Source organism: Stegostoma tigrinum, chromosome 9 (assembly GCF_030684315.1).
Source record: "Stegostoma tigrinum isolate sSteTig4 chromosome 9, sSteTig4.hap1, whole genome shotgun sequence".
Taxonomy (NCBI): domain Eukaryota; kingdom Metazoa; phylum Chordata; class Chondrichthyes; order Orectolobiformes; family Stegostomatidae; genus Stegostoma; species Stegostoma tigrinum.
Window position 1 is genome coordinate 61878965 of NC_081362.1, and position 14995 is coordinate 61893959.

The 14995-nt window shown below is 39.5% G+C and overlaps 1 protein-coding gene across 1 annotated transcript in view; it reads right to left on the bottom strand.

Annotated features, from left to right (window-relative positions):
- rab3gap2 (RAB3 GTPase activating protein subunit 2 (non-catalytic)) overlaps positions 1 to 14995 on the bottom strand; it is a 94029-nt gene that overhangs the window by 13073 nt on the left and 65961 nt on the right. The window contains exons 24-28 of the mRNA XM_059648579.1: positions 12553 to 12766; positions 7982 to 8116; positions 5276 to 5382; positions 3563 to 3629; positions 785 to 855 (exon numbers count right to left, since the gene is read on the bottom strand). Coding sequence (XP_059504562.1) covers positions 785 to 855; positions 3563 to 3629; positions 5276 to 5382; positions 7982 to 8116; positions 12553 to 12766 — 594 coding nt within the window. The remainder of the gene's footprint in view (positions 1 to 784; positions 856 to 3562; positions 3630 to 5275; positions 5383 to 7981; positions 8117 to 12552; positions 12767 to 14995) is intronic.

Sequence of the window (14995 nt, forward strand, 5' to 3'; positions counted from 1 at the left end):
CTTAACATTATTAATTAGTACACCAGTAAATTTCAGATATCACTGATTTAAATGAAAATGTCCACTAGATGACAACAAAAAGCACATGCAGTTCAACCAAAATATAGATCATAGAATCCTTCCAGTGTGGAAACAAGCCCTTTGGCCCAACAAATCCACACTGATCCTCAGAGCTTCCCACCCAGACCCAGCCCCCATAACCCACCTAATCTACACATCCCTGAACACTATGGGCAATTTAGCCTGGCCAATCCACCTAGCCCACGCATCATTGTACTGTGGGAGGAAACCCACAGAGACATGGGGAGAATATGCAAACTCCACATAGACTGTTGCCTGAGGATGGAATTGAACCCGGGTTCCTGGCGCTGTGAGGCAGCAGTGCTAACCCCACTGAGCCACCGTGCTGCCTGTGGGTTTCTTATTCACGTTAAGGAACCATTTTTATAACCTTAGTTGCGAAATTTTCTGTTCAATCCTGAAATGCAATTTTTCTACAAACCCTGTGATTGGTTTACAGTGCTTCTGTCCAGGATACATTCTACATCACACTGTCACTTCTTCGCATTACTGGAAACAATGTAGACATCTGTTAGCATTTACTCAAATATATTCTGGAAGTTTGATTCAAGACTAAAGAGCATTTTATAATCTGTTACACCAGTACTGTTTTCAATTTGATCTCTTTGCTACTTCATCTGTTTATCATAATTTTCGTTATAATGATTTATCTAACTAAATAATAATGTCAACACGACAATAGAAATTAAATATTCAGCTTTACCTTATCCATTAGATAAGCAGCAGCCGACAGTCTCTTTACAATAAAGGTGTTCCACATCATTACAGCAACTCCTGCAAATTAAAGAATGATTTGAGGTGGAGCTGGTTACAATGACTCAGCCAAATATTTCAACCACTAAGAATATTATTGAAATATTCAATTTTATGAAATAAGCTTGAGTTTCATATTTGAATGTCACGATGTAAATACTTACAATCAAAATCATTCTTGTAACAATGGGGTTCCTAAGCCATAACGTGGAACTAAATTTCTGTAGTCTGACACTTTGTTATTTCCCATACTGCACCACTGCCCTACCATCTTGGGTCCCGTAACTGAAGTTTAAAATTTAATATTTCATTTTCTTTATCATCTTTTTGAAAAACAGTTGTATTTTTTTCCACGATCTTAATATTCCACCCTTTCTGATTTGTTTCATTTCATCTTTGAGTTATGAATAAGGCCCGGCCTCTCATCTGAAAAGTGCGCCCATTTAGCACTTCACTTTATTGTTCTTCTGCTGGTTTAGGCACCCACTAGCACTACACCTGCTGGAAAAGATTACCCAGTTCACTTAGTAGCCCTCCTATTTTTCTACAAGCCCTGTGATTGGTTTACAGTGCTTCTGTCCAGGATACGTTCTGCATCACACTGTGACTTCTTTGCATTATTGGAAACAATGTAGACATCTGTTGGCATTTACTCAAATATATTCTGGAAGTTTGATTCAAGACTAAACAGCATTTTATAATCTATTGCACTAACACTGTTTTCAATTTGATCTCTTTGCTACTTCATGTGTTTATCATTATTTGCCAGTGTCTGTTTCGTAGGAACAAATAAATAGAAATCCAGTGTCAAAAAGACATCTCCTTACTACTTATCATATTGCTGGTGATTTTTAAAGATATAAATAATTCCATTGTTGCTACTGGCCACTTGCCATCACTAATAGATCAATATTTTGATTGACTTAAAAAAAGCATGTTTCCAAGGTTTGAAGATGTGTACACATGTAATCAGGAAAACTAATAGAAAGTTGAGTTTTATTGCCAGGGAATCAAATGCAAGAGTAGGGAGATTATGCTTCAGTTATACAGGACATTAGTGAGACCATGTCTGGTGTACTGTGTACAGTACTAGCCACTGTACTTCTGCTAGGATGGTAATGCACTGGAAGTAGTTCACAGAAGGTTTAACTTGACTAATACCTGGAAATCAGCAGATAGCCTTCCAAGGAAAGGCTAAATAGGCTAGGCCTGTATCCTTTGGAGTTGGCAAGAATCACAGCTGACTTAATTGTATACAAGATCCTCAGAGGATTTAACTAGGTGTTGCCTTGCGTGGGAGCATCTAGAAATAGGGGTTATAGTTTAAAAATGAGGGGTCACCCATTTAAGACCAATCAGGGAAAAAAAATTGGGAATTCCCTTCCTCAAAAAGGCAGTGAAGGCAAAATCTTTAAGTATTTATAAGGCAGAGATAACTAATGGGATGAATTATGATCTTGGGTATATAGGAATATTGAGTTGAGGTTAAAATCTGATCTACCATGACAATTTAAGGTGGCCGAATAACAGAACTGCACAGTATTTTTGGATTTTACCTACAATTCTGAAAACGTTTCTTTAAAACTAAGTGGCCTTCATTATTATTATAGAGTCAAAAGATATATAGTGTGGAAATAGATCCATCAGTCCAACTGATCCATGTTGACCAGATATAAATTAATCTAGTCCCATTTGCCAGCATTTGGCCTACATACCTCTGAACCCTCCTATTCATATACCTATCCAGACGACTTTTAAAATGCTGTAACTGTACCAGCCTCCATCACTTCCTCTGACAGCTCATTCCATACACGCACCACCCTGCATGTGAAGAAGTTTCCCCTTCGGTTCCTTTTCAATCTTTCCCCTCTCACCTTAAACCTATACCCTCGAGTTTTGGACTCCCATACTCTGGGGAAAAGAGCATGGCTATTTACCCTGTCCTGCTTCTCATGATTTTATAAACCTCTGAAAGGTCAACTCTGAACCTCCAAATCTCCAGGGAGGATAGCCCCAGCCTATTCAGCCTCTCCCTCCAGCTCAAACCCATCAATTCTGACAACATCCTTGTAAATCTTTTCTGAACTCTTTCAAGTTTTATATCGTCTTTGCTATAGCAAGGAGACCAGAATTGAATGCAATACTCCAAAAGTAGCCAAACCAATGTCCAGGAGAGGCTCAGCAGTACCTCCCAATTTCTATACTCAATGCACAGACCAGTAAAGGCAAGTGTATCAAATGTCTTCTTCACCACCCTGTGTTCCTGCGACTCCGAATCTGCACCCCAAGGTATCTGTTCTCAGCAACATTCCTCAGGACCTTCCCATTAAGTGTACAAGTCCTCCTAAATGATGGATTATTAATGTACTTAATAGTCATCACATTTTATCAACAAAGAGTATACGTGAAGACACAGAGGGAGTATAGGAAGAGTTGCTCATAGGTCACAAGTTTTTAACTGCAAGAACAAGCTGAAAACAGCAGGATAAGGGAGGTAGCACTGAACTAACGGAACTAGGTTTTGGGTTTGGAGTTTGGAGTAGGGATCCTGGAATTGAATATAGCAATTCTGGGGTTTAAGGGAACCGAAGATGACTAGGTATAATTCAAAGCATGGATTTCCAATCCTAGCTGGTGTTTGTTTCTCAGACACATTAATATTTCCTATATTTATACAGTTTAACTATATTTATTGCATTCTATTTGGTATAGAATAGCAGGTACTAACCTCGCTGAACGTGAGCATTGCCAATGTATTTCAGATGATCCACAGATATACTCAGAAAACGATCTTCCTAGAAGTTCAAAGACAAAAGCAGATGATATTGAGAAATCACACAAACTTTTATAGAGAAAACCCTTTAAAAGTCAAATAATTACAAAATAATATTTTTGCATTGAAACATCAAATGCACTATATGCAATTCAAACAGATTGTAGACAGGGTATGGAAAGCCTTTAAATAACAGCATTTTATAGCTACACATTCACAGCCATCATCTAATTGCAAACTGCTCTAAAAAGTTTTTACTGGAAACTCTGTGGACACTCACAACAATGTTCATTCAAATAATTAACAAATACACACAATCGGACACAGGGCCAAAAAGACGAAAGGCAAGGAGTTGTGATGAAAAATTTAATCAGCGAGGGCCTACAGGTATAAGTGGTTTCCAGTGAGAATTCCAGAGTTTAGGATTTTGACAAACAACCACAAATGGTGGATCAAAGGAAGACAGGGACTTAAGAATTGGAGTTATAATGAGTTTTCAGAGCAGTTGGGCTGGAGGAAGTTAGAGGGATTGGTAGGAATAAAACTACGGAAATGAGTGAGCACAAAGATGATATTTTAAATCTGAGGTTCATGTGGACTAGAAGACAAACCAAGCACAGGGGTAACAGTCAGCAGGATTTGTTTCATAGCGAAATACAAGCAAAGTTTTGGTGAATTGAAATTGGAGGAGAGTGGAGTACGGAAGGACAGCACAAGGACTGTTAAATTAAGAGGTAACAGTAGTGGGTGAGCAGTTTTCATGATGGTAATGAAATGGATTTGGAAGTACCGCACTGGTTCAATAATGATATCAACATTTCAAAGTTTCGTAAAGCAACTGCAAGAAAAAGCAAATGGAATTGGACATGAGATTATGGAACACTTATGGAAGGGAACACTATGTAACTGCAAGAGTGAAACTCAAGAGTTATCCTTCATGCTTTATGAAGAGGTGGAGCTGGACTATCAGCCCAACAAGATAACAGGAGGAGGATCCTAAAATGATCCAACAATTCAGCGAGGTCTCAATGTTTATGATTGGAACAAGAGAGCTGCTTGAGCTGTCTCATATTTCTATGTCTATCCAAAATGCACAGAATATTAATAGAAAACCTTAACATTGCACTTTCAGCCTGCAGATTTCTCACTCAATATTATTAGCTAGAACTCAGACTTTGTATAATGAAATTCAAATACTGAGTTAGTCATCATTTGTTTTTGGAGTGCTCAATAAACGAATGGGCATCTGTGAGCTGCCTGTTACTGTATTTCCCAAAACAAATGCACTTGCAGCAAATGGCAGTCAATTTCAGAATATGTTTTTGCTTACATGATTAAAAGTCAAATATCTTGAAATATGTTTTTTGAAATACAATTTTTCATTGGTATCATAGACAGATATTACTGCCACAATAGGGAGAAGTTCTTGAAAATAATCTTTACCACTTATAACAATGATTATCCTCTAAAGCACAATTATTTAGTTCACAATCCTTTTATAACACAAACTAGAATGCAAATTTATATGAATACTGAATTTTAACTCCTCCTATGCTAACTTTCACACAGATGTTATTTTAACACAACATAAAAGAAGCCATGTTGTGAATTTTATCATGTACAATATTACAACCCATTCAATTTGAAAAGTTGTATATTTGTTTTTACCTCTGGATCTTTGTTCCATTGCACTACATATTCCCAACAACAATGGGCATGAACAGCATCAGATTCTAGACTGCAGGGGAATTGCTCATAAGCCAGCTGCAGCAACTCTGTAACAATAAAAACATTTTAAAATCCCATTTTAGACCACAGTCTAAACACACCCACCAGAGGAAACAGCCTCCCAGCTTCTATCCTATCTATTTCCTTCATAGTTTTATATGTTTCTATCAGATCGATCCCCCATTCTTCTAAATTCCAATTTATACTGGCTGAATTACAGATACAAACATTAATAGTAATGATTAATTCAAGATAAACACAAGATGAATCTGTTATCATTGCAGGCCTGTTATTCCTGCATGATCGTCTTTCCAAAGCGAAGTGGCTGAAGATGAAGATGAAGTCAGAGCTGCAATGGCTTTTACCATTTACAGCACTTGCAGATTGTCTCGATTGTCTGGACTCACAACAGAACTGACATGTGTGGTGCTTCTCAGTAGCTGCACAGCCAAACAGCTTAGCAGAAATGTTGCCAAGGAGATCACCTTTAATCAGAATCCTAACTAGGCCAACAAAGTAAATACTTTGCCTGCAAGAACACATCAACAGATTGCATTTAATGTGGCTAACATCTCACTTCCTGGCTGTCCAAAGAATTTCCACAAATAAAAAGGTATTTGAATAAATATCCCCTCTGTGAGGAGCAAAACTCAAACTGTACTCAGTAATTTTGAAACTGTCCAGTGGAAAATAGATCCCTTGAATGGTATCCCAAGCACCACAGATGTGTGTCTATGGTGTAAACCATTTACAAAACACAATGCAGCAAGTTATTAAAGCTTTTCCAACTTTTTCAAAGTTGATCTGTACTACAAAGGGACAACACATGATGGATGGAAACACCACCACTGCGCAAAGCTTTCCAAAGAGATCCACCACCCTGATTTGGAAATATGGCTGTTGTTTTCATTATTGCTGGGCCAAAATCCAAGAACTCCTTCCAATTAGCTATGCAGGTATGTCAACACTACAAAGGCTGCAACAGCTCAATTCTACTGCTTTGTCAAGGTCAGTTGTAGATGGCCAAACTGCTGGTCAAGCCAGAAACATCCACACAGCATGAATATAGCCAAAAAAACTGAACAGGTTTCGAAATGTTTCAGGCGATGCTTATACAAGTTTAGTCAATTGCTTGGTCCTACCCCCTTCCCATTCCGAATGGCTTGAAAACTGCTGATCCGCTGTGATAACACAGTCAGTGGAAGACATTAAACCCTTGGGAATTCCAGGTCAATCTGATGAGTCGTGAGCTCTTTGGTCCCAGGATCACCAGAACCCAGTAGTGAATGCAGCTGCATGACCCAGTTTGAAGAAGACGAACAAGAAGATGAAGAAGAAGAAGAAGAAGAAGAAGAAAGCCTACAATGAGGACTAGGGCTATTCAGGATCTTTGGGAGGCGATGTACTAGACACTGGGGAGGGTTGGGAGAAATAAGGTTTTGGAGGCTGGGAGAAAGGTATAAGAAGAAGACATAACATTTCATTTTGTTTGAGAGGGTGTGCGGTTTGCCCTTGCTCCATACAGGGCACCCACCACAAAAGGTGATATGCCACTTTGTGTTCCATTTTCAAAGCTGGCAAAAAGAAAATACTTGCCCAGTCTTATCTAATGACAGTATTATGACAATAGGAATGAAATTAAGACCTTAACTCAAAAGGCACAAGATTCTGGTTGGGTGGGTGAGGGGGGTGGTGCTAGGCACCTTACCCATCTACCATATAGTGAAGAATGAATTAGGCCTAGGTGAAAAAGCCATGGGCTAGCCATTTGTCGTTCTGTCGACGCATGCCTCCCCACACCTATCACTCACTTCAATTGAAAGCAAGGCCCATCTTTAAAACAATGATGAAAAAAAAAAATAATAGTTTTAGTGTATCCATTATAGAGAATTGGTAGGGCACTGTTCACTTGCTTACTCAACTGGAGAATGAGACAAAGCTAAATATTGGCACAAAACAAAATGGATGCAACCGCGCGATCAAATATCATCACTACTGGCCGAGGAGTTACTTCTGGGATTACGATTAGATGCCCTACAGTGTGGAAACAGGCCCTTCAGCCCAACAAGTCCACACTGCCTCTTGAAGCATCCCACCCAGACCCATCCCCCTATAACCCTCACACCCCTGAACACTACAGGCAATTTAGCATGGCCAATCCACCTAACCTGCACATCTTTGGACTGTGGGAGGAAACCGGAGCACCCAGAGGAAACCCACGCAGACACGGGGAGAATGAGCAAACTCCACAAGATTTCTTTAAACTTTCCACAAAGACAGTCAACCAAGCCTGGAATTGAACCCAGGTCCCTGGTGCTGTGAGGCTGCAGTGCTAACCACTGAGCCACCATGCCGTCCCAAAGAAATAAATGTTAGCCTCCCATGAATTCCCTGTTATGAACTATATCACATGCTATAAAACAATTTATATTCTACCTGGCAACCAGACTTTTTAAATTAAAATCACTGTTCTCCACTGTCTGTTTGATGAATATTACTTGAATAGTCAAATGGATTATCAATTTTTTTTTCTTAATAACCTTACTGCTCATAATTGCGCAATATATTCATTAATGTTACAGTGAAATTAATAAACACTCTTCTCATCAAGTATCCTTTCTAGGTCAAGCTCTTTGTACTTCTCACTTATAAGAATGTTGTTCTCCCCATCCATTGGTTCTTCTGCATTCTCTAATTCCTTGGATTGATGGGCTTCTTTCAGGATGCTTGGCACAAGATTCAAGTTGAAAACCCATTTTGCCACACCATCAGCAACAACTCCTTTGAAAGATAGAGAAATATAGATTGTTAATGACAATAATCTTGGAAAAATGAATGTGAATTAATGAAATTCAACACCTTTTGAGAGGAGAACTATTTTTAATATAGGCTCAAGACACTACTGTTAAATATTTTCAGGATGCTAAATTACTTATGTAAGAGGGTTTCACAAATACTGAATAAGTCAGAATCTACAATAAATCAGAACCAATCATGAATGCTGGAAACAGATCAAAACAGAAAGAAAGGAAGAAGCTAAACTTGTAATTCAACATGCTTGAGAAAAGCAAATGAAAGGAATGGTTTAAAAGAATTGTAGAGTCCCCATGACAATCAGCATCAGGCAGACCTAAAAATTAGATATCAACTTGATATAGCTGTAAAACAGATCCACTTATGTACCAAATAGCACGTGTAGCAAGCAAAAGGCAGTGAAATATATTCCACAATCAACAAATTGGATCTAATCTCCACAATCCTGCCATATCTAGTCATGAATGATGATGGGTAATTAAATAATTTACCGAGGGGTAAGCTCCATAAATGTCTTCTTTACTGGCTTGCTTTACTGGCACCATATCCTTAAGTATTCACTCCCTCCAACTCTAATGCACAATCACATCACTGCACACCATCTTCAAAATGCATAGTGGCAATTCATTCAGGATCCTTAGACAGTACCTTCCAAACACATAAGCATTTCCATCTAGAAAAATAAGGGCAGGGATACCAGTCTGCCAGTTCCCTTTCAAGCCACTTAACATCCCAATTTGGAAATTTATTGCCATTCCTTCAATGTTGTTAGGTCAAGATCCTCTAACTATATATTACAGCATTGAGAGTTTACCAACGGTATCAATTAAAACAAATCTATGCAAATTCTACAGTAAGAGGCAAACAAAATGGAATACAGAACATTCAAGCCTGGTTGAATAATACAGCAACTTGGCGAACTTGATGATTTTGATAAAGGGCGAGGGTGACTGGCAAAGAATCTACTTATTTCTTCACCTAAATTTTGTTTGATTTTACATTACTATCAAGCACTGCTTTCAAAATATGAAATAGGATATATCCTTTTGCACACACTTGCCTCTAACAAATTCTTCACTGTCAGAACTGACAAGTTAGGAGTCTCAGAAAGTAATTTTCCCTGTGGGTGGAATCTAGAACAATTGAAAAAAGGCCATATTGGATTTTCATAAATACACTTTCAAATCCGTAAATTAAGATTCATAAATTAAAAATAACTGAATCGCAAGTCCACGTAAATTCAGAAGGTTCTGGATCAAGTAATTATGAAACTGACTAAACGTGACAACAAGGGCATAATCCTTTTCTTAATTATGTTTGGACGGCAAAACAATAAGTGATCTGACAAGGTCAGTAAAAGACACTCCAAAGCAAAGCTGTGTATTTTTAAATGACTGTTTAGTAGTGGTCTTCCTTCACTAGCATACAGTTTGATTTGATTTGGTACTGTCCTACGTACTGAGGTACAGTGAAAAGTGTTGTCTTAAGTGCTTTACAAGCAGGTCATATAGGCAGTTTGCATGATGTGCGGACAGTACTGAAACAAAGAATATCCAAGTGAAATGTTAAAAAAAGCTTAAAAAAAAATCTCAAATCTGATTGAACTGCAGTGTCTAACACCACTCACTCCAGAATGCTGTAAGTAAAAGTGCGAAATGTGTGAATGAACCTTGGCCTTATGCATTTAACAATTAAAGACTGGAATTAACATTGAATTGGTGGGAGGTTAATGTTATAGCAATATTTAAAGAAGAGGCAGAAAGGTGGAACAAACAGAAATTTACTAGCAACACCCAATTTGGTAACGGAGCTAGTACATGCATTGTTAACAATTCCCACGGTTCCTGGAGGCAATTAGATGCTACAGTTCAGAGGAGGTGCAAGGGAGTAAAGAAATTTGCGCTTTTTATATCTGAAAATTGACAAGTTGGCATGAATGATCATCCTTTTCTACATTTATCTTGTGACCTCATAAACGACTTACTTAGAAATACAACATAAAATCAGAATTTATAATTCATTATAATTCACTACTCCAACTGAAATAGTTCATTTCTCTAACTTTCAATCATTTCACAGTAAAACAATAAAACACTAAAATATTATATGCCTTAGTTAGAACACTGTACAAAACGCTATTGCATCCTTATTGTTCCGGGAAGCGAGAAAGGAGGTTGCTATGCCACTGGCGAGGATCTTTGCTTCCTCACTCTCCACGGAGTCGTACCGGAAGACTGGAGGGAGGCAAATGTTGTTCCACTTTTTAAGAAAGGGAATAGGGAAATCCCTGGAAATTACAGACCAGTCAGTCTTACGTCTGTGGTCAGCAATGTTTTGGAAAGAATTCTGAGGAATAGGATTTATGACTATTTGGAAAAGCATAGCATGATTAAAGGGAGTCAGCATGGCTTTGTGAAGGGCAGGTCATGCCTTACAAATCTTATTGAGTTCTTTGAGGAAGTCATAAGACAGGTTGACGAGGGTCAAGCAGTGGATGTGGTGTACATGGACTTCAGCAAGGCATTTGATAAGGTTCCCCACGGCAGGCTCATTCATACAGTCAGGAGGTATGGGATACAGGGAGATTTGGCTGTCTGGATTCAGAATTGGTTGGCTGACAGGAGGCAGAGAGTGGTTGTAGATGGTAAGTATTCTGCCTGGAGGTCAGCGCTGAATGGTGTCCCGCAGGGCTCTGTTCTTAAGCCTCTGCTCTTTGTAGTCTTTATAAATGACTTGGATGAGGAGGTTGAGGGGTGGGTTAGTATGTTTGCTGATGACACAAAGGTTGGAGGTGCCGTTGATAGTATCGAGGGCTATTGCAGGCTTCAGCGAGACATTGACAGAATGCAGAGTTGGGCTGAGAAATGGCAGATGGAGTTCAACCTGGATAAATGCGAAGTGATGCATTTTGGAAGGTCGAATTTAAATGCTGAATATAGGATTAAAGGCAGGATTCTCGGCAGTGTGGAGGAACAGCGGGATCTTGGTGTTCAAGTGCATAGCTCCCTCAAAGTTGCCACCCAGGTGGATAAGGTTGTTAAGAAAGCATATGGTGTTTTGGCTTTCATTAACAGGGGGATAGAGTTTAAGAGCTGCGAGGGTATGCTGCAGCTCTACTAAACCCTGGTGAGACCACACTTGGAATATTGTGTCCCGTTCTGGTCGCCCTATTACAGGAAAGATGTGGAGGCTTTGGAGAGGGTGCAAAGGAGGTTTACAAGATGCTGCTTGGACCGGAGGGCTTGTCTTACGAGGAGACGTTGACTGAACTTGGACTTTTCTCTCTGGAGAGAAGGAGAAAGAGAGGTGACATGATCGAGGTGTACAATGTAATGAGAGGCATGGATAGAGTCAATAGCCAGAGGCTTTTCCTCAGGGCAGGATTGACTGCCACTAGGGGTCATAGTTTTAAGGTGTTAGGAGGAAGGTATAGAGAAGAAGTTCTTCACCCAGGGAGTTGTGAGCGCATGGAATACTTTGCCAGTGGTGGTCGTGGAAGCAGAGTCATTAGTGACATTTAAGCGACTGCTGGACATGCACATGGACAGCAGTGAATTGAGGGGAATGTAGGTTAGGTTATTTTACTTTTGAATTAGGATTATTCCACGGCACAATATCGTGGGCCAAAGGGCCTGTCCTGTGCTGTACTTTTCTATGTTCTAATATGCATTTATTTGCAACGAAAATGGTCAAAGTAGTTTGGTAAACTGTTTTGCTCTATCACTTCTTGATTTATAGCACACAATGAAATACACTGTTATTCAAAAATGTTGCAATTATAACAAGGTTTGACTTTTGTTTCATTCTAGCATTTGAAACTTTTAACAGAATCGCCAGTTTTAAGCTTCTGATTTTCAGTTCGGCAGATACCCTCAGCATTTCTCAAAATTCTTAACTACGGAAACTGAGCCATTGCATGATTGCACCTTCAGCTAAAAACCATTATTTTAATGCAACCAGATAAATAGGAATTACTCTTCACTGGCAAAGATATCTCTAAAAACAGAGACAATGAATTTATAGGATTAAAACAAAAATGATTAAACTGCTCACAATGAAAAGCAAGGTGGCTAAAGAGGAACTTAGTTGACAAGCATGAGAAAGACAAAATCTAGAAACCAAAGTCAATGCTAATATACAATTGAAGAAAATTGAAATATTGAGAAACATCAACTTTCCTGCTCCTCTGATGATACCTGGCCTGCTATGTTCCTCTAGCTCCACACTTATCTCTGACTCCAGCATATGCAGTTCTTACTATCTCTGACAATGCATGTTAGTGTCCAAGTCAGCTGCCATGCTTAAGTTAGGGAGGACCACCCTGGGAAACATCAGAAATCCTTTTCTAGGCCTTGAACTAAATGAGCAAAGCTTTGAGCACACGCAAGGAACAAAGCTCCTACCTCGACCACCTTCCAAAAGCTTTTTTACAGAAATACTGGCAAGTGGTTCAGAATGTTGGCAGGTTGTACTGGATGTTTTTTTCCCTTTGCTGTGCAGCAACGTTTGTAATATAAGGCAATCCTCAAGCTGTCTCAGTAACAGATTCCAATGTTCCATATCGAGAGACAATGCTTCCCAAGAATCAGTCATTCCATCTGAAATCTGAACTTCCACCTGTTGGGACACAAAAGCTGAAAGAGTCAGAAGTAAGGTGGCACAGGAGTAAAAAGTTGAATGGAAGTCCAACTAACTTTAAGAAAAGGTAAAACAAAATAATATACTCCACTGAATTCAAATCCCAGCAACAGAAATTAGTTTAGAGTTTGTTGACATGCTCACCCAGCTAGGTTGTTTTGGTTCAGACGTTCCATAACCATGCTAGGTGACATCATCAGTGGAACCTCCAATGAAACAATGCTATTCTACTCTGCTTGGAATTTATACTCTCCAGTCCGTTTTGGTGCGTAGTGTCATTTGCGGTTTTGATTTGTATGGGTTTGTATATAGGGTCTGATTCTACACGTTTGTTAGTTGAAGTATGGGTGGAGAACTATGCCTCTAGGAATTCCCATGCGTTTCTATGTTTGGCTTGGGCTACTATGGTTACTTTGTCCCAGTGGACTGCAACCCTAGAACAGGCCATTACCATCAAATCAACACAAAACCAAAACTAAGGAGGAGACACATACAGGGGAAACTCACCAAACTGCTCCACCACAAAAACAAGGACAACAACAAACTGGACACACGGATAAGAAACTTAAGAGACAACTCACAGAAACAGACAGCTGTCCTATTGTGGGGACTGGACTATAACCACAAAAGATGCAAACAGAACAGACTTCATGGCCGCTCTGGAGAACACATTAAAAAACAGAAAACTCATGGACGAAACACAAGTCATCCGACATACTGTAATCCCCATTCCACACAGAAGGAACAAAAGGGACAACCTGAACACAACAAAAAGAAAAGCACTAGATAAACTCAGGCAAGACAAGAACATCATAATTCTACCAGCAAAGGGCGCAGGACCATCATTATGAACAAACCAGGCTACATTAAGAAAGCACAGACATAGCTTGCAGATACAACCACTTACCAACATGTGGCGGTAGACCCACAGCTAGGTAATAGGATCACCGAGGCACTGAAGCGACTAATGAAGGGCAGATAACCAAGACAGACATAATGAGAATGAATCCAGAAGGCACAAATACCCGCTGCTTCTATGGGCTGCCTGAAGTACATAAACCAAATATCCCTCTCAGACCCATTGTCTCCCTATCAGGCACATCGTCACACAAATTGGCCAAGGATCTACAACAGAGATTGAAACACCTAGTAGACAGGTCTCTCCATTCTATCCACTCAACCCAATATTTCCTCTATACCCTCAAGGGCATAAACATCAGCAATGACAAAATTAGGGTATCCTCTGACATCGCAGCTTTATTCACATCAATTGACATCCCAATAGCCAAAGAAACAGTGGCCACATTACTAGAGGAAACAGCAATGCAGACCAGCAGCTCCATCAGCAAGAACAACAGACTTAAATTACTAGACCTCTGCCTCACCATATATTTTGTCTTTAATGGTCAAGTACACAAAACAGATCAACAGTACACCAATGGGGTCACCCAACTCAGGGCTCATCACAGAAGCAGTCATGCAAAGTCTAGAACACACCACCTTCCCCACATTCCATCTGAACTATGGATCCAGTTTGTCATTGTTAAACACAACAAATCAGAAGCTGCTCACCACTTCATCAACAACAATGTATGCACAGCACAGTGGTTCAATGGTTAGCACTGCTGCCTCACAGCGTCAGACTGCCCATATACAAACGCATACAGATCAAAACCAGAAATGACACTACTCACCATAACAGACCGTACAGTATAAATTCCAAGCGGAGTAGAATAACATTGCGTCATAGGAGGCTCCACTGATGATGTCACCTAAGGCGGTGACGAAACGTCTGAACAAAATCAAGCCAGCTCGGCAAGCAAGTCAACAAACTCATCCACAAACCCAGCTACAGATCTTTGCCAAACATTAATTTAGAGTGATCAACTCCTCAAATACAGAAAAAAATTCATTAATTCAACTGGTCAAATGCCTGCCAAGTATTCTTCAACCTCAGCTGTTCTTCCACTCGTGCAGATTTTTATATTTAAGGTTTTAAAGTAAATCCAGCTCGGCGAGCCAACCAACCATAAGATTTTTATATTATTTAATATCCTCCATTGAGCTCTATAAATTTAGATTCAAGCCTGAAATTGAACTGTTGCAGCTTCCCCAAGGACCAGGGATACAGAAAGGCATTTTCTTCTGTATTACGTCCAAGTAACCACAAGCCAATTTTCAAACAAAGGTGAATAACATTCATCAAGC